Genomic DNA, 20,554 nt, shown 5'->3' with positions numbered 1-20,554 from the left:
AGTTACACATCACTTAACTCCCTGACGTTTTGTGGCTAGCTCCACCTCTTGCGGCAGCCATTTTGAGGCTGCACCCACCACCCTGCGCCAGAATTACAAAGGAGTTCGCTGGTTAGAAAGGCTAGGGCACCTCTGTTACGGACAACCAGAAAGCAAAAGTGCGGTAGGTTTATACCCCATGATGACTAGAAAAATATCCTCAAAAGTAGGATGTTTTTACAGCTAACAATAATTTGAGACATGAAATGTATCTCATAGCAGAGATTGGAACAAAGTGACCCAAGTCATGTTGGGGATGCACAGATAATTTGTCAGTTTCGCTGCCTCCAGCTTCTAAGGGTGGCCAGGGTTTTTACTCACAGAAGGACAGGTGTGGGTAGCTGGGCCTTTCCAGGCAACACTCTGCCTAGGAGTTCTATGCTGGGCTCATTCGAAGGCCTTCAAACAGCCCCAGTCCCTTCCGCCTGGAATACTCGTCAGACAACAAATGCTAACACACACGTTTCCTTGAAAGCTCTCACACAGAAACCCCAAGATTTTATTTTGTTGCAGAAAATAAATACAGTGCATATTTCATACACTTTCCCTATAAAAACACTTCTACAAAAAATGTCACTGATCTGCAGACAACGGCGCAACTTATTTTGGCTTGACAGATGCGAGAGTTTTATGCCATAGCTACTTGTGTTTGTTTTTTGACCAACCCTTTGAAAGCACTTGTAAGCAAGGTGTTTCGGAAACAAGGAACACCACATCAAGGACCCAAGCCCCTTCAGAGAGTGTGTGTGTGTGTGTATGTTGTATTCTTCTGACCCAATCCACGAAGTTCTTCAACACAAGCCTCTGAGGAGTAAATGGGAACTGCTCAAGAGCCAGCTGGCAGCAGGTCCTTTGCAAATGACCCTTTGGCTTGCACTCACAGTCTTAACTCTGCAAGGTAAAGTTTTGGCTTCTGAGTAAGAAAAAGCCAAGAACAGGGATACAGGGATCAGGAAAAAACCAAGAAGAGGGATCTCTAGATGCCTGACAAGGAAAAGGATCCCACAATGAGCAATCAGCCTGCTTTTCTGACCCTGGGATCATTCTCCTACAGAACAGAAGCACCACAAACGCTCTTAAAAAGAGCATTTGCATAAACAATTTTCTTTTCAACAGCACGGGAATTGCAGGATTGTACCCTTAAAGAGTGCAGCTAACCTAACAGCAACTATTTTTCCCTCAAGGTGGGATTTTTTTTTTTTGGTAAAGTCTCTTTTTATTTAAAATTGCAAAAAAAAATAGCTTTTGAAATCTCATTACTAAATTTAAACAACAGGAGGGGAGCAACTCAACAGAGTGGGGTTCCATTGAAATACAAATATTAAGCCACAAAGATTCACTACTCAAAATTTCTGTACATGTCCAGTTTGGCCCCTGATTTTTCTCTTCCAAAGCCTCCAAGGCACAGTCAGTCATCCAGTCCTATATTTCTGAAAAGGTACGACATGGACTCTCCATTGTGAATTCTGCGGATGGCCTCCGAAAGGATCATGCTAATATCCACAGTCTTAATTTTGGGGCACTGGAGTTTTTGTATCTCGTGTGGAATTGTGTTGGTGACCACAACCTGGAAAGAGAGCGGGGAAGAGCAGGAGACAAAGAGAAAGGAAAGATCAGAAAACTCAGAAGAAGTTATGGTTTCCCAGTCTGGCTACTTTTAGGGGCCCATACAACATATTTGAAGGAAGCTAGGCCCTTCAAAAAATATACACAACACCACAAACTTCTTCACTGCAAGCTGCTGTAATTTCTTCATTCTAGCATCATGCCATGGGACCAACACCTTTGAAATGGGAAATAGTGCTTTATAACTATCATAGTTTTACTGTGTGTTGGGAGCCACCTGAGAAGTGGAAGAAACAACCACAGGGAAGATGACCCAGACACCTGCATGAAATAGCGGGCAAAACGCCCAATCAAACCCAAAGAAACTTTCAATGCTCATTGTTACCAGGTGGCTTTGGACTGGCTGTACACTCTACCTCACTTTCATAGCACACTTACTCAGAAGCAAATTCTCTCAACTTCAATGCAGCTTGCTTCCCAACACAACATCCTTCTACCAGCTTGCACCCTTGTCTCACAGGCTTGAAAGGAAATTTATTTTACCCCACCTTTCTCCATGATTCTGCAACAAAGCCAGTCAATCTGCTTACCTCATCAATGGCAGACTCCTCTATCAACCGGGGGGCGTCTGAGGAAAGGAGGCCGTGGGTGGCCATGACAAAAATCTTGTAGGCGCCTCGTTCTTTGAGCGTCTCAGCAGCAGCCAGGAAACTGTCAACATCATCGATGATGTCATCCTAGTCCAAAGGAAACAGAAAAAGGAAGATCAAATTATCCTGAGCAATGACTATGAATCCCAGTGGTGAGTGGGCTAGTGGAGGTTATGAAATGGTGAGTAAATTACTCTTGGCACATGGTCAGAGACACTGATACAACACCAAGTACTGCAGGACTGAGCAGTAGTACGGAAGGGAAGATTTGGAGGTGGTCAAGTGCTACACTTCACTCAACTCCAGTCATGCTTTTTCGTCAAATGTTGCAACTCACAAACTGGGGGTGGGTGGGAATTATCTGAGAAGTGAATGGAAAGAGTCCCAGCTGCTCCTAGGGCCGGTCTGACAATTACTTTTACCGGAACAAGGTGAAGCAAGCCAACTGTTTAAAGTATTAATTAAAATCTAACTTTTTTTAAAAAACAGCCCAGCATAAAAACCACAGATTATGAAAACAGACCGCTGACAATTTAAAATAGCAATTTCTAGACTACAATAGTGTTTAAAAAAAATCAATCCCTTACCAAAAAGCCTGGGTGAGCAGAAAATTTTGTTCTGGTGCCTAAAAGAGAGCAATGATGGCAGCAGGCAAGCCTCAAGGGAAAGGGTATGCTGTAAGCAAGGTGGCATTACTGGAAAAGGCCTGTCTGTGTTGCCACCAGCCTCATCTCAGGATTACACAGCAAAACATTTGCAAAGGGTCTGGGGGGGTGTCTTATACGAGACAAAATGTAATTTGCGTTCCTCCTTGATCAATGGAAGCGCCAACCCAGTTATTTCCAAGAATCTCGGGGCAGAAGAACCCCTTCACACACCTACGGAATTTAAATGCCGCACTGACAAATCTGGGTCGCCCTTGTACACATCTGAATAGCTGGATTGCCCCTGGCTAGGAACCGGAACTGTTCCCCCATTAATGTCTTTGGGTTCAAACACAGTTTGACAGCACACATACACATTTGGCCATTCAAATCTCTAAGTACAAACAGTAAAATAATCTGCTCTTGAGGCACTGCAGTTTCCTGGAAAGACGTGACCAGAAGGGTCCCCAGAAAATTCCTGCTTCCTTTAATAAACTAGACGTATTTCACACGAGCAAGAAGACCTCTAACTGAATTTCTGCCCCCTGAATGTTTTTTTAAAAACAGTAAGACCCAAAACTGAATCCTCAGGAATGCATGCAGCACCACTCTGCAAACACTAGAGGCAATCTAAAATCCAAAGGATTACAGCACTAATTTTGACCTTATCTGCATTGCTTGTTTGTTTATTAGTTTTACTGATTTTCAACACAACATAAAAAACACCATCTAGGCCACAGACATAACATTCAAAGTTACATAAAGAGAATAGAGAAAGAAAAACATATGTGATAAAAGGTAAGAATTTTAAAAAAGGAAAAGGAAAAGAAAGAAAAATAGGCAATGTTGAATCAACCCATTAATGGAAGTCTTTTCAACTTTATCTTGTACTATACAGAACTCAGAGAGGAAATTTCAATGGCATTTTTTACTTTTTTCTAGAGCATTTGTAATTGTGTAATCCGCCTTGAGCCTTAGTGAAAAAGGCGGACTATGAATGAAGTAAATTAACTGTGTGTGTAGTGGTTAGAGTGCTCAACTAAGATCTGGGAAATCCGGATTCAAATCCCCACTCTGGCAAGGAGGCTTGCTGGGTGACCTCGGGCCAGTCGTGCACTGTCAGTCTAACCTTCCTCACAGAATGGTTGTGAGGATACCATGGAGGAGAACAGAATGATGGAAACTTCTTTGGCTACCCATTGGTAGGGCATAAATGAAGTAAATAAACAAAATCTGCTACGTACCACAATGATGGCAATTCTTCCTCCTACGTCTCCAACAACTGTGATAGGTGGTTTCTCTTTTGGAATCAGCACTGACAGAGGCAACGAAGGGGGAGGGAGAAGAATATATCACAGATCCTTCATTCCACTTGAGATGCTTTGTTCATTTACAGGATGTTAGCTCCCCAACCCCCACCCCATCATCATTCTGTCCAGGGAGAAGCAAGGTATTTTTAAAAAAATTAATTAAATCTGCACAAGAAAGAACACCCAAAGGCCAAGGCTCTGCAAGCACAAAAACATGGCATCCTGGGGCAACTGGTAGCCCTTTGCTAGAGAGGGCTGAAACTAAATTTGTACATATTTAGTTTGTGGGAGGGAAACTTTGCCTTCCATCAAGTTATCCCATGACCTGCAAGACATGAACTAATTCTTCATAATTGCCTACGGTGTTTTGAAACCCTCCACCCCTAATTTTTCTTTTCTTTCCCTTTGAACTGTAAGCTTGCGATCAGAACCTCTCTTTAATTTTTGGACAGCAGCTGGTCATTTGAGGTTATTGACAAAGCCTCCATTATCAGCATCTCTAGAGCTACCAAGCCCCTTAAGAGCTCTTGGTGAAGTTCATCTTTCCAATACAAGAGGTGTTTTTAAAAAAAAACAGTTACATTTTTCTTTCATTCTAATTCTACACACCTCAGTTAAGAGTACCTGGGATGCCAAATAATTTCTCCTTATTCATCCACTAGCTTGAAAGTACACAAAATATAATGGAATGTATTTCAACATCAATACTGCCTGCTCAAAAAACTGTCCTTGTAGAAATTAAAACTCCTACAAATGATCAGCAAGTGGCAAAGAACTACAGCCCAAACTTCAGAATTAAGATTCCTCAAATGAGATGAATCTAGAGCTAAAATCTTAATTGTTGTTAGTGATTCAGGACAGTAAGACAGGCAGGATCTGTATAATGAAACGACCCCTGGATGGTGCTGTACATCTGTACATGCTCAGGAGATATGCCACATGTCCCTTACTGGGCACCTCATTAAGAACCGGACTCTTCCCTTGTTTCAAGTGGGTGGAGATGTGAAGGCCCAGGGGGGAAAACTTGGAAAAAATCAGGAAAGAAGTTCTTCCATTCTCTCCCCCTGCCTGAGTATTTTATTCCCCCTAAAGGAACAGCTGGAAATTCTGAACATAAACACTCCTATGGAATATTCCCTTTTGGTAACAACTGAAACCATTTATAAGATGTGCTCAGTATTACATGCTCAGTATGCAGTATGGACAATCTGTAACTTTAGAGAACGATCATTCCTCTGTATACCACAGAGCTCCATCTCAGGTTCCATTCCCTGAACTCATTGACCCAACAGTCCCCTGGGAACAAGCTTTTATACATATACTTTCAACAGACTTTTCATGATCAAATGGAAAATGCAAGCTGAATGTGACATTTCTTTCAAACTGCTTTGAGAGCATTTAAAGTAGCTGGGCTTTTTGAAGCACTGCTTTATTCTAATTTAGCAAACAGAAAAGGGTCCATTTCAGTTGGGTAGCTATGTTGGTCTGCAACAGAAGAGCAAGATTCAAGTCCTCTAGCACCTGTAGTATCTGACAAAGGAAGCTTTGGCTCTCAAATGCTTATACCTTGGAAATCTTCTTGGTCTTTAAGGTGCTACTGGACTTGAATACTACTGCTCAAAAGGGTCAGAAACTGAGCCCTCTGTACAGTCTGAAGCCATACATGTTTCCCAAATACAAAAAGGACTTATTGAAAGAATACCTGCATAGTTGGATCCAGAAAACACTTTTTAAAAATACTCATTTACTTATTGGCAACTCTCTTCAAGAATGAACTTCAGTTCATTCACAGATCCTGAACAATAGACACCCCTATCCAGGGCTGAATAAGGACACATGATTCGTATCCCACTATAGATGCTAAGTTTCTACATTTCTTCCTCTGCTCTAATCAAACTGATTACATTTTGCACTGTACCTTTGCAATACCCTTCCCACCTTCTGACTGGGATATAAAGGTGCAGGGATCTCCATTCCCACTTGTATCTGATGAAGGAAGCTTGACTCTTGAAAGCTTATACCCTGGAAATCTTGTTGATCATTAAATTGCTACTGGATTTGAAGCTTGCTCTTCTCCTGCAGACCAACATGGCTACCCCACCCGATATGCTTCAAGTCATATTCCCAAGTATAGTAAGGTCAGAAGCAAGTGGAAGCTACCTGAAGGGAAACCCACATGCCTGAACCATGTACATTTACCAAAGCCAATTGCTGTGCACAGCAGTCTCCTTTTAAGGTGTCCACACAGGCAGATATACACACATCCTTAATACAAGGTCACTTACTCGGTATCTCTAAGCTGGGGTGAATGGCAGCAGCACTTTTGGCTGTTGGGGGTGAATGACGGCCATCCACCAAGTCTGACTCTGCATCTTGGGCCTCCCCATGTATTACAGCTATTCCCAAGCGCAAGCGTTCTGCAAATGACTGTGCCCTATAGGCAAAAAAAAACCATTTCAAAAGAAAAACAGAACATGCCTGCTTTCTTCTCTGACTCCTTTGTTTTTACTACTGCATAGTATTCTCCGCTTTGGTTCTCAGCTGCTGTGTTCATCGTTATCAGGTGGGGTTTTAATAAACAACCACACAAATATTTTAACTTATTACCAACAAGTCTCAGATCTGCCAGTTCTCAGTACTCCAAAACTGCACACAACAATCCAAGCCTACGGTTTTCACAGTGCTATCATGCAGGCTTCCTCCCCCCCCTTCCTCAAGTGGCCTAACATATATTGCTAGAGAGGATGCCATTGGTTTGTATCATTAAAAGGGTACTTGAATTCAGATTTTCATCAAAGACCAAATTAAAACATACATTTAAAAACCTTTAAAATCATTAAAACCAAACAGAAACAAATAATCAAAACAACTTTAAAAAAAACTAAAATACACAAACATAAAAACAACAATTAAAACAAGACAGGAAGGGCAGATCAGCGAGGGAATGCCAGAGGAAACAAAAAGTCTTCATCAGCTGACAAGAAGATGGCAACAGAAGAAGATACAGTTTCTCTGGGCAGAAAGTTCCACAGTTTTGATACTAGTGGTTGAGAAGACCCTAATCTCAGGAGTTGAGGGCACCTGAAGATGACTGTAGCAGTTGGCTAAGTTTGTAAGGAAGTACACAGTCCTTCAAGTATGCTGGTTCCAAGATATAAAAGGTTTTAAAAGTCAACACCAGCACCTTGAATTGTGCCCAGAAACTGTGTAGATGGGCCAAAGGATATGGTCCCCAAAATAAATTAACTTCTTGAAATGCTTAGAACAAATCTGTATCATTCCCATATTGCAGATGGGTTGGGGGGGAGCTAAAGCAGAGAGACTGTCTTGCCTAAAGCTACTTAGAAAGTTCATAGTGCAGGTGTGATCCAACCCAGGGATGCCCCAATTTGTATGTCTCCCAGCCGCTATGCTACACCAGTTCTTGAGTTGAAAAAAATAAGCCTGTGTTCTACAATTGCAGGAGTTTAGAAACAAACATTACCTACCTCTTTGCAGAGGCAGGAGATTTGGCCACGATCACAGCATTCCTGTAGTCTGGAATCTGTAAGGGGGCGGGGGGGGGGGGAGAAACTGCCATTTTTACATTTCACATCTTTTATGGTCATTTTAAGTTTTACCACACCGCCTGGAAACCAAACAAACACCTAGTGCAAAGATGAATCCCTCCTTCCCCTACACACACTCAGCTGCCTTTCCATTATGGAGATTTATGGACTTCAGAAGGAGCCTCAAATCAACATGCACACTCCGAAACAATAATATGACACAGTGAAAGATGTTCATGACCATACAGTGCATCCATGCTTCATATTTCCCCATTAGATCAATGGAAGAGTATGCCCAATTTGGCAAACTGGCACTAGAGCCACCACTTTTGCCTGCACAACAGAGATGTTGCACCAGGCACATGGTTGAGGATGGGGCTCGGTGGGCTCCTTTTCAGCCGGTCTCCTACTGAGTGGAGAATGCAGCCCCCTCCTCTTCACTCACCTTGCCATCACCCATCCCAAAGGATGTATTAGATCAGGTTTAGCATATGGGTCGCTGTTAAAAGCTGCTGGTTCTTGCACTGATTTTTTTAATGTTTTAATGTATTTCAATGTAACTGATGTATTTAATGTATTTTAATGTGATTTTATTGATTGTTGTTACCTGCTCGGAGCCCACTTGCGGGGAGAGCAAGTCATAAATTTAATAAAATAAAATAATAATAAAATAAATAAACAAGTGCAAGCTCTGCCACCTCTCATTATAAGGACTTCAGGACCGTATGGATGATGGGCAAGATTTTACTGACATCTGCAAGGGGCAAGTTAATAAAATATAGCACAAGCTCTATTGCATTTGCATGGCACAGCATCAGGCCTCTGTCCTCATTATTATATTCAGCAGTAAAGCGTGTGGCTCCTGAAAGTCACAAAAGAGGCAAAGCCAGGCTGTTCCCAGGGAACACTAGGGTCCTGACATATTTTTCTGCATAGTTTGGGGGACACTAAAATATCTGTAATTTTTTCTTTGAAAAAGAAACACATTCCTGACAGACTAATAATGACTTAGCATGCTCATCGCCTTTGGAATTTGGACAGCAACTGAGTGTGTGCATGGAGAGATGGGATGGAGGAGAGAAAAGAAAAACTAGAGAAAGAAGGAGAAATTGGTCTGTTCAAGTCATTCTTATGGAGGGGACGTTTCATTCATCATTTATCCACATATCTGATTCCTCCTAGACTTGCAACTTGGGCGATTCTAACAGCAGTGGCTTAACCAGTAGGAAACTCCAATTCTAAATGAACATGTGACAATATATTTCCTTCACTTATGCTCCACTGGGGACCCAACATGGCTTGCAACATTCTCCCTTTCTCCACTTTATCCTTACAACAACCCTGTGAGGTAAGTTAGCTTGAGTGCAACTAGCCCAAGTCACCCAGTGAGTTTCCACAACAGAGTAGGGATTCAAACCTGAGCCTCCTGGATCCTAGTTCAACACTCTACCCCTATACACACCATACATTTTTGAGTGTGGCATTCTGATCACAGATAGGAATGGTTGGAAACTCAAAGCAAGTAGCGCACTTTCCCAGCTCTTGCACTGAATGTCCAGAGGGACCAATCCTCTCTGAAGGACCCAAACCTCCCTGACCTGGAGGCTGGAAAGTGGAGACAGGGTACGGCTCACCTCCTCTTGGATGTACTGCAGTAAAAATGGCGAAGCCCTCAAGTTGTCAACTGGAACATTGAAGAAGCCTTGGATTTCTTTTTGATGCAGATCCATGGTGATCAAGTGAGTGAGACCTTTGGGAAAGCAGAGGGAAGTATTTCAATACCACTTGACCCATGAGAAACAAGGCTACAATGAGTATCTGGCAGGTGTTAATTTTTTTGTTGTCCTCTGCCCTACGTTTTAATTGCTGTTATGTTTTTGAAGGTTATTTAAGCTTGGTAATAATTGTTTTGATGATCTGTTTTTGTTTGGTTTTAATGTTTTTTTTAAAGTGTTTTATGATGTTTTTAATCTGTTAGCGGCCTGATTAGGGCAGAATGGTAGGGGGAGAAATTCTGTAAAGAAATAGATAAAACAGAAGCCTCTCTGCCCGTACAGAGATGCCTGCCTCGCCCGGCCTCTTCCCACTGCCCAGCTATCTTACCAGCTTTGCACATCATCGAAGCCAGCAGCTTTGAGACAATGGAGCCCCTTTTCCTCATCTTGCACTGCTTGCTGTATGGGAAGTAGGGAACCACGCCAATGATGCTTTTGGCACAGGATGTTTTGCAGGCGTAGACCATGATCAACAGTTCCATGATGGTCGTATTCACATCCCTGCAACAAGAAGGCTCTGGTTCTTTGCCAAGATTTTTTAAAAGTCCTCCTCCTTCTGATGGGATTTACAGCAAGAAGGCCCCTCCATTCACTGGAGAAGGAAGTGGGAGTTGCAAACTTTTAACAGCAAGAAATTTTCAGGTATGATACTGCACTGAATGCAGGATTGTTAAAAGCTGCAATTTATTTGTAATTTTAAAAGCTTGCAATTTATTTGCTTACAGGACCCAGTGCTCTAAGTGCAGAATATACTCCGTATTTTATATATGAGGGGGCACAGAAGACACCCCTCAGCTGCACTGGACTTCTGGAAAGGAAAGAAAGGCTCTCCCTTGCAAAAGCATACAGCAATATGACGCCCTTCCTCACTTCCTCACCTACATCTGGAGGAGGGCTGGTACTACTATGAGCAAAGCATTGCCACGGAAGATAATGAGAGTGTCTATGAGGCAATGTGGTGACCTGGGGGAAAAGCCTTCCCCATTCTCCTCCCAAAGCAGACATGGGTTGAGGGGAAAAGAAATAAAAAATATAGCTTTCAAAATCTGGTTGACATCAAAAATATTAAGAGAACAGATTTTTTTTAAAAATAGCTTCTGAATGACTTCTTATAACCTAGTTACAGATGCTTGAAATAAATGCTGTCCGCCCAGCATTGATTTTTTTCATATTCCAGAACATCACTCTATGCTCTGGAATATGAAAAACGATGGGAAAAGATTAAGTGGTCAAACAATGTATGAAAAAAATCAACAACCACAAAATAGTATTTGAGGTTATTCGTTACCCCAAGCTCAATTCCAAATTCCACCTGTCAGTAAGTAAATCCGTATTTGTGGCAACAGAAATGAGCACTTCATAAATATCCGAGTTTTGAACCCCAGATGTTAGAAAACCTACAGCAAGTGTGCGGGAAAACATTATTATTAAATCACCTATGTCATTAGGGAGGAGGACATTTTTCTACCCATAGCATGTATCTTTCTGCAATGAGAGATACGTTCCCCATTGAAGTCCGCAGTTTCTACCAGCAGAAGACTACAGTGTTTTGGTTCAGCATCTACCTAGACCAGTCTTTGTGAAAATTTAGGGAACACGTTTTATCCCAGAAAGTTATACTGGCTGGAATGTGCTAGTACCTCAGTGGCAAAAATGAGTTTATTTTTAAGGGGTTGTTCTTTGTTCTGGGCAGCTTTTCATGTTCAGAAAGAAAACTAAGTGGCCCTACTTTGGGGACAGTTCTAATAAGCAGGTGACAATGTCGTTAGAGGACAATAGGTTAGAAGCATCATCTCTATGTGTTCTGTCAAAAATGGTGCAACCAGGAAGGAACGTTTTTAAAACAAATGGAAATTCTCTCCATGCTGTGATTTTTTTAAAAAAAGTACAACACCTGTATCTATACAGGCTAGACTCAAGAGGGTAACTCTGCACAGTCATTTGAAGGCAAAGGAGGCATTTAAAGTACACACAACCCAGTAGTTAAAAGCCAATGCAGTATCTAAAGCAGTTGGTCAAGGGTCGGTGTGTGACAAAAGGTGACATGCCCAACAAACAGGGAAAGGATTAAATTGAAGCACAAATAAAATTACTACATTTAGAGCACAGTTCTCCCCCACTACCCATTTTATAACATCTTGCACTGGACTGCATCACAAGAAAGGTTCTCTTTCTGAACAGAGCTTTGCATTTACTTACTTTGAAACCGTCTGGATGATGAAGACATCTTTCCCTCTCACTGATTCTTGAATCTGCACCCTTGTTTCTGCCAAAAGAGACAACATGCCTGCACATGTGCACACACCTGCACATGCTGATGCCACAGTGGATCTGATGCCATAGGTTGGAAAATCATCCCAATTTGGTCCCATTAGACTCTCCAACCAAACTCCACCTGCTTCTTAAGCCCAAGCTTGCCATGAAACTTTCTCTCCCTCACCTTTCAAGACCATGAACAAGATCCTTTCTTCCCCTTTGAACAGTCAGGACACTACCCAAGCCCCATCTAGTCCCCTCCTCTCTTTCCCAACCTGGAAAAAAATCTTTTGTTTCTAGGGGAGGGGGCTCTGCCTCCTGCCCTATAACCAGGCACGTACCCCTTCCCTGAAGTTGAGTCCCCGCTGTGCAGGCACTCTCATAGGCAAAGATACCCTTATCTTGCAGAGCCATAGAACTCTTGCTTTGCAGGATAATATGTCCCATTCCCCCTCCACCCCATTTCTGTTCCCCTTTTTGATTATCTGCTATCTGTATGCTTAGACTAACACTTGGACCTTCAAGGATTTGGCAGCTGTAGCATTCTTTGCACGCTCTCTTTCTCTCTCTCTCACCCACCCACCCACAGACAGACACACACACACACACTCTCTCCTGTGCCTCTTGCCACTCCTCTGAAACAAAGTAACTAGCATAGTGTTTGGGTGCTTGGGCTAACTGGCTCTTTAACCGGCTCCTAGCATTCCCAGAGTTCCTCTAGTGGTGATGTGCTAATTGTTGGTCTAAGAAAAGGAGCCATTCCCCCCTTACCAGGGGAAAGCAATGGAAATGGGGTGTACTGATACACGATACAACTCCAGGAGGGAAATGGTTCTAAAGCAACCAGCCAGCCATTGGTAGGAGGAGAACATTAGACTAAATGACCCTCTGGCTTGATTCGGAAGCACTTTTCCGTGTTTTGCATGCAGGCTGGGATCCCATTAGGAAAGAAGAGCAAAGAAGAGGGGGGGGGGTTAAACTATTCCCCCATGTGAACGCAGATGCTGCTGCCACACTTATTACGGTATGGATTTGCTCTGGTAACACCGCTGTGTGATACACTAAACTTTTGCTATGTGCTGCTTTAAAAATATATATATATATATATATATATATTTATATGTAATAGATGTAGATGAGATGATTGTGTTTTTTAAGGTGTTTTTAATGATGTGTATATTTGTATTCTGTGATCCGCCCTGAGCCTGCGAAGCGGGGAGGGCGGAATATAAATACAATAAATTAAATTAAATTAAATTAAATTAAATTCATCTGACCAGGGCTTTTTTCTGGGAAAAGAGGTGGTGGAACTCAGTGGGTTGCCAGCATAGGAGGCAACACTTGGCGGGAGGTGGTGCCCCTGGTACCACATGTGCGCACACAAAGTGCACGCATGCTCCCAGGGCCAATGACATCATTCTGGGACAGCTGGAACAGGGGGGGAGTTTTTAAAAGTTTAAATCACCCTCGGCAAAAATGGTCACATGGCTGGTGGCCCCACCCCTTGATCTCCAGACAGAGGGCAATCTAAACTCCCCTCTGTCTGGAGATCAGGGGGTGGGGCCACCAACCACATGAACATTTTCAAGAGGTTCCGGAACTCCATTCCACCACGTTCCAGCTGAAAAAAAGCCCTGCATCTGACATTTTACCCTCCATAGCACTGCTCAGAGTAGACAGGACTTGGGCCAGGACTGGTGCTCTTCTGCCTGACTATGCTATATGGCAATGCAGTATCAAGGGAGCGTAACATGGAATGACCAATGGCAGTCTCTGCTTAGGATAAACTGGGGTGGAGCAGAAGCAGCCAGGGAGCAGTCTCCCCCCACCCCTCCCTGACCTGCATAGTAAGGAACATGTTCAAGGAGCAGTGTTCACAGCTGAGGGAGGCGTTGCAGTGGGAGACATTATAAGGAAATGGCTCCTCTTCACACTCACCTCTGTTAGGCTCCTGGTACACCTGAACTTTACCCATCTCAACTCCAAGGCGCCTGAAGAGGAAGGGAAAGAAGAGGCAACATCATTGGAAGAAACAAACTAGAAAAACTCTCGAGAACATACAAGGCTACTTGTTCTTGAGCCACAGAGAAGCGGGGGGAAAGTCCAAGAGAAATGGAGTAAAATTCTACAATGCATTTTGGCTGCTACTACACTGGTAAGGAAAATTCAAACATGCATGCACACACGCACACACCTCTCTCTCTCTCTCTCTCTCTCTCTCTCTCTCTCTCTCTCTCTCTCTCCCCCCCCCAGAGTTTTCTCCTTCCTGGAGAACGTTTGTTGATAAAACTCTTCCACTCTTCCCTAAGTTTTTGTATCTTGAATTCAACAGAATCAGGATTCAAGACTATGCTGCTATTGAGAGTCAGTGTGGTTGCAGTGGTTAGAGCATTGAACTAGGATCTGGGAGGCCTAAATTTGAAATACACACCTCTGCTCATGAAGCTCACTGGATGGCCTTGGCCCAGCCATACTCCCTCAGCCTAACCTACCTCACAGGTTTGTTGTGAGGATAAAATAGGACAGTGCCATAAAATGAGGAATGCCACCAGAAGCTCCTTGAAGGAACAGACAGATAAAAGTGTATTCAATAAATGGAGGCGGACACTCTGCTCTTCATCATGGAATTTATCAGTTGGTTCTTGGATTGGCTGCTTAATATGAAAGTGGGCAGATCCTATCCTGTCCTCGTTGAGCAAAATTGCCTTCCTCCAGCCTAAGTCTTCCTCCAACTTAGGTGGCTCTTCCAATAGAGGAAGAGTCACTGAAGTTGGAAGAAGGTTCCTTGGGGGAAGGTGGCATCAACCTCCAACGTGTGCAAGTTTCATTTCCTAGTTCCAGTTGCCCAATGCACGTGTCAGATTTCTTACGCATCTCCTTCCTCAGTTGATGCTCTCAGGATGAAAAGTTCTAACAGGGAAAGCTGACATTATGGTGATCCTGTACAATAAAGACCATTTATCTTTGCAAACAACAGCTGAGAGTTAACTAAATAACTCATCTTGTCAAAGGTCGTGTTCTGTTCCCAAGCCCACCCGTACCAGGGGTCTTGTGAAGAGCCAGCAAAGATCTCTCTCTCTCTCTCTCACACACACACACACACACACACACACAGCTTTCACTTACTCAGCAATTCTTCTTGATAGCTCCATGCATGATGGATTAGAATTGGCCGAGAACAGCACCAGCCCGCCCTTGGTCACATTCATGATGGATCCTATTCCACTGGGTGCCACACAAAACATCAAATCCTGCTTTTGTCTTCCCACTTTTACAACACTGCAAGAGCAGCAGAAGCATATTAACCTCGGAAGCAACAATTAACAGCTTAAGAGGGAAAAGGCAGACAGAGAGAGACGCACACAAAGAGAGAGTACATTTCGATATTTCTGACAAAAGGATTATGTCCTGAAGTAATGTAAAGGTTTCACCTCCTCCAACGTGCACGGATGAAAGTTGCCAACTTTTCTAACCATCAGCTGAAACTGCACCTATGGATACCCACTCAATGTGCCAACAGCAGGAAACGACGCTGCACTCTGAAAAACTTCTGACAATGTCTGCAGATTGGGCCATTGTTTGAGGTACAGAACCAAGCCAAGCCATAGTTTCTTCTGACTGCTGGCGACTACTAACTAGGAACTAGAGAGCTGGCTCATGCTTTGCCCCAGTGCATGCTCACAGGGAAAGCAAACTGACATACAGCTCCACCATGTGATGGTCAGTATATACCACTTAGAGTCTCTCTACACAAGACATCTTACACAAGGACACTCAACTGTAGGGAGACACAATGTTAGCTGGGAAGCATAGTTTTAAAAGAGAGCTGAAGGCTCTGTCAATTTCACTTCCCTACACAGAGCTGACAAGAGATCCTGCCTCAGAAGGTTTGTTAATTTCATCTTCACCTCCCCAAAGCCTCTGTCAATTTCACCTCCCCTTTGGGGAGGCAACGATGAAATTAACAAACCCTCTGAGGAGCCATCTCTGATGCTGTGTAAAGAGGTGAAACTTCGCTTCCCAGCTAACATTGCATCTCCCTACACTTGAGCATCCTCACATAAGATGTCTCATATAGAGAGACTCTTAGAACCACTGCACAGACCATCCTCAAGAGAATGGAAAAACAAGGCCTGGCTTCTGGCCACCTAAACTTAGAGACCTCACCAGCCAGCCAGCCATTCTGCAAGAGACAGAAGGTGGGTGGCCATTTTCGGCAAGCCCCTCTGCTTTGACCTTTTATCTTTGCATTTGTGCTGCCTTGAGGGTTTTTTTAAGGCGAGATAAGCACACAATAAAATGCATTTGATCTGTCAGCCACAAGAAGGACTGTGAGAATATAATGTGCTTGCAGTGTATTGCACAGGATGACTTAGCTTGGCAGAGTTTTACATGCTTTCACTTCAGGCAACTGTTTTACATCAAATAAGCCATCACAGAACCCCAGGTAACTGCAGAGGCATCAAGTGTTCTGGAGAGTATTCAGCTTATGTCAAATACTGGCTGGCTCTGTCTATCCCAGGCCCATGGAAGTTCACACATTAATAAGAGTGTACTGCAGCAGTCACAAAAAGGAATTGTGTGGCCCTGCAAGACTAACCCAGGTTTCCCTCATAACCATCTAACATGCCTATAGACAATACCAAGCATTCTCCTGTGAGCTGTACAATACAGAGAAAGTTCAGCAGCAGTGGGATAGCTCTCTTTTGGGGAAGCTGCTCAACAATTTACTGATCTCCTCCCAGAAAGGTTTCAGGAACCTTCTGAATGAATGTCAGTTCTCTTCAGAGCACAGCTTGAAAACTGACATTCCATACTGAGAAACGGGACAGAGTGCATGATTTAGCCCTATCACATATAGATTGTACAAACTAGTGCAATACTCAAATAGTTGCTTCAATCTGAGTTGCAAATTAATTTTTGCTTCAATCTGATATGAGCAATCAAGCTGATTACCTCTCACTGTGTCAAGATGAGAAATCACTTCAGGGCAATACTACCACCCACCCATAAAGATTTCTGTGAATCATGATATGGAGAATGGTGTGTGTCTGGAATTCCTTGCCCACATGAACACCATGGTTCAGAATAACGAATAACCACTTATGTTATTCCTGTTTGCATGACCCACACCACAAAAGATTTAAGTGTTCCTGTCTCTCAGATCTCCACCGATGTATGCAGTTAACTTCCTTTTTGCAATAGAACTACCATCTCCAAAAAAAACTTACAAATAACGATACAGCAGATGAAACTGCTCAGCAAATTTGGCATGGAGCACTAAAAGCCTCTTGCTTTTTGTTCTCACGTAGTAGCGAAGCTGTTGCTAACATTCTTTGACACTAAACCTTCACCTATGAAAAAAGCAGAAAGTAATATAACCATTAACAGACATGTAAATATGCACAAAGCTATGTCAGCCTATTGGAGTTCAGTGTTCTACCGCTCCCCCAATTATAATCACCTATGGTTAGCAGCCTTTATGTGTGTGTGTTTTCAAACACCTAGGTAGAACTACGAAGCCAAACAACAGGACATCAAGCAGCTTCAGATAACAAGGTGTCAGAGAGTTAAAAAGCACATCAAATCCAATCAATATCCTTCCCCAAATCCTCCAGCCTCTTTTACTGCATCAGTACCAGCCACATTCTAATGAAAGAGCATTACTCTTGTCACAGAGATCATTCTACTTGCTATCAGCATCAGATAACCTTATTGCAAAGGTGTCACAATCAGGGATGGAGTATGACAACCTGGCCAAAACCACCAAATCTGTTTACACTACAGCAGCACCCAGTCTCCCTACCCAACCACCACCCTCTAGTAGCTGAAGATACTTGCATCTAGAGATAAACCCCAGCAACAGCATTAATTTGTAACAGCTCTTCCCCTACCCTCTGCAAACAAGTCACATTCAGTTTGCCCAGACTCAGTAGAATTTCACACTCAGGATGGAGAATCTCATTCAGAGGGAAGTGCAACACACAGGGCCAAGTTCTCCGTTAATAGATTGAGACTTTTCCCATTATCGAGAATTCATTTTGAGTGAAGAAATTCAAACTCTTGTTCACGGCCACAAGACTGTCTAGCCACATGAAAAAAAAACAGAGATTCTGACATGGAGACAGCACCACAAGGCCATAATTCAGAAAATTTTATATCCACATTTCTCAAATTTGTGTTGTCCAGTGTTCCTCAAAATTATTACAAAACGGACGCTGTTTCTCTCAAAATAAGTCATGGACAAAAAGCTCTGTTGCTCATCTTCTGAACTCCCAAATGGCTTGTGTTTATAACATGTATTCAGTTCTTGAATAAATGAATGAACTGCAAGGTCCCCAGTGTCAATTAGCTGTACATATACTTTGCTTTTTACTCTTCTTTCTGTTACTAAAGGTTAGGAGTAACCTCATTATAACTTGGCTTTGCCCAAATTTGGCTTCCAACTATTCATGCTGTTAAGGGCCAGTAGGAATCATCTGATCACCATCTGAAACCTATAGGCATAAACCTGCTTTTCCATTTTAGCACCATGGAAAGCAATGATCCCAAACCCTATGCATGGCTTTGAAAATGAAGTCACACATGCCACACCCCAACCAAATATAGCAAATGTCTTTGTCAGACTGAATCCCAGACATTTAAAAGCTCAGGGCATTTCCAATAGGTTCTGGACCACAAAGGCTTTCGGAGGCTGGGGGGAAAAAACAAGCAAGAACTAGCACTTCGAAGCTTCCAATAAACAGTGGCTCCCAAAGGATGGTTCTCCCTGCAAAACCTTTCACTGCCCGCAATACCACTGTGCAGGAGGATAACAGGAATCTAACGACATCAACACAAGCAGCCAACAGTAGACCTTACCTCTGGCACCATTCAACAACAAACAAGAACTTCTCTCCTGCCTCCCCTAAAGGAAAAAATGTGGCAGACAAGAATGCAAAACTAGAGCATCTTCCCCACCCTTACTCTTATGCTTTTTGTTGGGGAAAGGGTAGTCGCCATTAGAAGCAACAAGGAAAAATTTCCCACCCCAGTTCTTTTTTAATGAGGGAAAAAAAGAAAAGTTCTAATGTCACCAAACCTTCCCAGTGAATAGAAAGCCCTTTTTGTTTTGCTGAAAGGGAGGGGAGGTCTTAAAATAGTACAATAAAAATACAAATACTTTATTTACAAATAGAGAATGTGGATTAAAAGTTACCTACCATAAGCTTTTGGGGTGGCACAGAAGCCTAAGAAGGGTAATATGCCTTAAAAAACCCAAATCAGGCTTAAATCCCCCAGTATATTGGCTCGGAATGCTTGCTGTTTTTATATGCCTCTTTGTATTAAAAGAGGGAAGGAGGAGGAAGAGATAAAGACATCATCACCAATTCAGTTCAGTCCACTGAGTTTCACCCTGGCTGTATAATACTTAAACAGTATTTAAAAAAACACAGAATACCTTCCTACAATGCCTTTGTTATCTGAAGCCCTGTTCCCCCCAACACAATTACAAAGCAAGTCTGCAGCAGCAACAATAACAAAAAGGGGGGGGCAGAATTCAGCCCCCCTAACTCCTGTGATTCATAGGAAGAACAGGAGCACAAACGCACACACCAATGTGTTACTGAAATATCTTTGTGTAGTTAAGCATCTACTGGTGGTTAACGGTTGTAAATTTTGTGTTAGAAAGACAACAGTAAATTTTAAATTAAGAATAAATATTCTATAAATTCAAAGAAAACCACAGTTTAAAAATAACAATAAGCATTCAATTAAAAGATAAGTTTTGTAAATATTATATAGTAAAAAGAGGTGTTTTATTATCATACGTTAAGAAAATAAACGTAAATAAAAGATAGATAAGTGATGCATATATATTGTGTGTATGCGCATGTGTATATTAAGGAAACAACAATAAACTTTAATTAAAAATCATAGCTACATATTCAGCATTCTCATCCATCTGTGCAAACGGAAAAGCAGTCACACCCATTCCACAACTTATGTGGGGCATGGACCCCCCCAAAAAACTACACTTAACCTTATTCCCACCACACATTGGAGTGGCAAACCCGGCCCCGCTTAGATGGGCGAGGCTCCTTAAATAAATATGAGGGAAGCAAACCGAAAAAGCCCTCCTACCCCCAGAAAAAGGAGGGAGAGACCACCGGCCCTCTCCCCACAACTCCCTTCCAACTACCCACGTTCCCAAGCAGACACCCTCGCGAAGGAGCCTTCTTCTCCTTTCCTCCTCCCCATTACCTGCCTCCCCACTGGCCTCAGCCGCAAGGTGGGGATAGGACCGACGCGAGGCTGCCGGCTCGGCCCGGCTCGACTAGGCCCGGCCTCCTCCTCCTCGGCAAAATGGCGGCGGCGGCGGCGGACTCTGAGCGCGGACGGAGAGGCGGGGCGGCCCTCAGTCAGGAGAGACTCGCCTCTCTCGTTCTCTTTCTCTTCTCGGCTGGGGACGAAGAGCGACGCGGCCCTATTGCCGCCCTCCTCTTCATGCGCGCACTGCTCTTCCTCACGGTCGCCGAACACGCGTGTTGCCTGGAAGGAGAGGGATGGGGGAGCGAAGTGGAGAGAAAATGCCCCGTAAACAGAGACTTAATGTGGGATGTCCTTTATTGTTTGTTTGTTTGTTTGTTTGTTTGTTTGTTTGTTTGTTTGTTTGTTTGTTTGTTTGTTTGTTTGTTTGTTTGTTTGTTTGTTTGTTTGTTTGTTTGTTTGTTTGTGATTCAATAACAAAAAGCTGTACAGCCACCTTCGTAAGGCTGGGAAAAA

At 43.0% G+C, this 20,554-nt stretch overlaps 1 protein-coding gene across 5 annotated transcripts; it reads right to left on the bottom strand.

The window, feature by feature from the left end:
* Positions 1-516: 516 nt before the first annotated feature.
* Positions 517-20,120, bottom strand: PRPSAP2 (phosphoribosyl pyrophosphate synthetase associated protein 2). Of its 5 annotated transcripts, XM_054995237.1 has the most exons (14): positions 20,033-20,116; positions 18,991-19,106; positions 17,683-17,873; positions 17,020-17,142; positions 14,915-15,067; positions 13,727-13,779; positions 11,732-11,798; positions 9,861-10,033; positions 9,392-9,507; positions 7,698-7,753; positions 6,495-6,643; positions 4,144-4,214; positions 2,196-2,342; positions 517-1,606 (listed from the first exon to the last, which is right to left on the bottom strand). In XM_054995237.1, the coding sequence occupies exons 5-14, from the start codon at positions 15,031-15,033 to the stop codon at positions 1,448-1,450; spliced, it is 1,110 nt and encodes a 369-aa protein (XP_054851212.1). In that variant the 5' UTR covers positions 15,034-15,067; positions 17,020-17,142; positions 17,683-17,873; positions 18,991-19,106; positions 20,033-20,116; the 3' UTR covers positions 517-1,447. The 5 variants fall into 5 exon arrangements, with proteins under 5 accessions (XP_054851212.1, XP_054851211.1, XP_054851213.1 ...); XM_054995236.1 differs by lacking the exon at positions 17,683-17,873; XM_054995238.1 differs by lacking the exon at positions 18,991-19,106 and having other exon boundaries at positions 20,033-20,079.
* Positions 20,121-20,554: the final 434 nt, after the last annotated feature.

Source organism: Eublepharis macularius, chromosome 12 (genome assembly GCF_028583425.1).
Source record: "Eublepharis macularius isolate TG4126 chromosome 12, MPM_Emac_v1.0, whole genome shotgun sequence".
NCBI lineage: Eukaryota > Metazoa > Chordata > Lepidosauria > Squamata > Eublepharidae > Eublepharis > Eublepharis macularius.
This window is presented reverse-complemented; position numbering and strand designations above follow the sequence as displayed.

Bases quoted from the DNA above. Each gene is read 5' to 3' on its own strand.
- PRPSAP2 (XM_054995235.1), bottom strand. From the start codon at position 15,033: ATGTTTTGTGTGGCACCCAGTGGAATAGGATCCATCATGAATGTGACC. The intron at 11,799-13,726 runs GTGAGTGTGAAG...CTCTTTTGGCAG, and splicing joins GTACCAGGAGCCTAACAGAG to AAACAAGGGTGCAGATTCAA. The intron at 2,343-4,143 runs GTACGTAGCAGA...CCTTTGGACTAG, and splicing joins GAAGAATTGCCATCATTGTG to GATGACATCATCGATGATGT.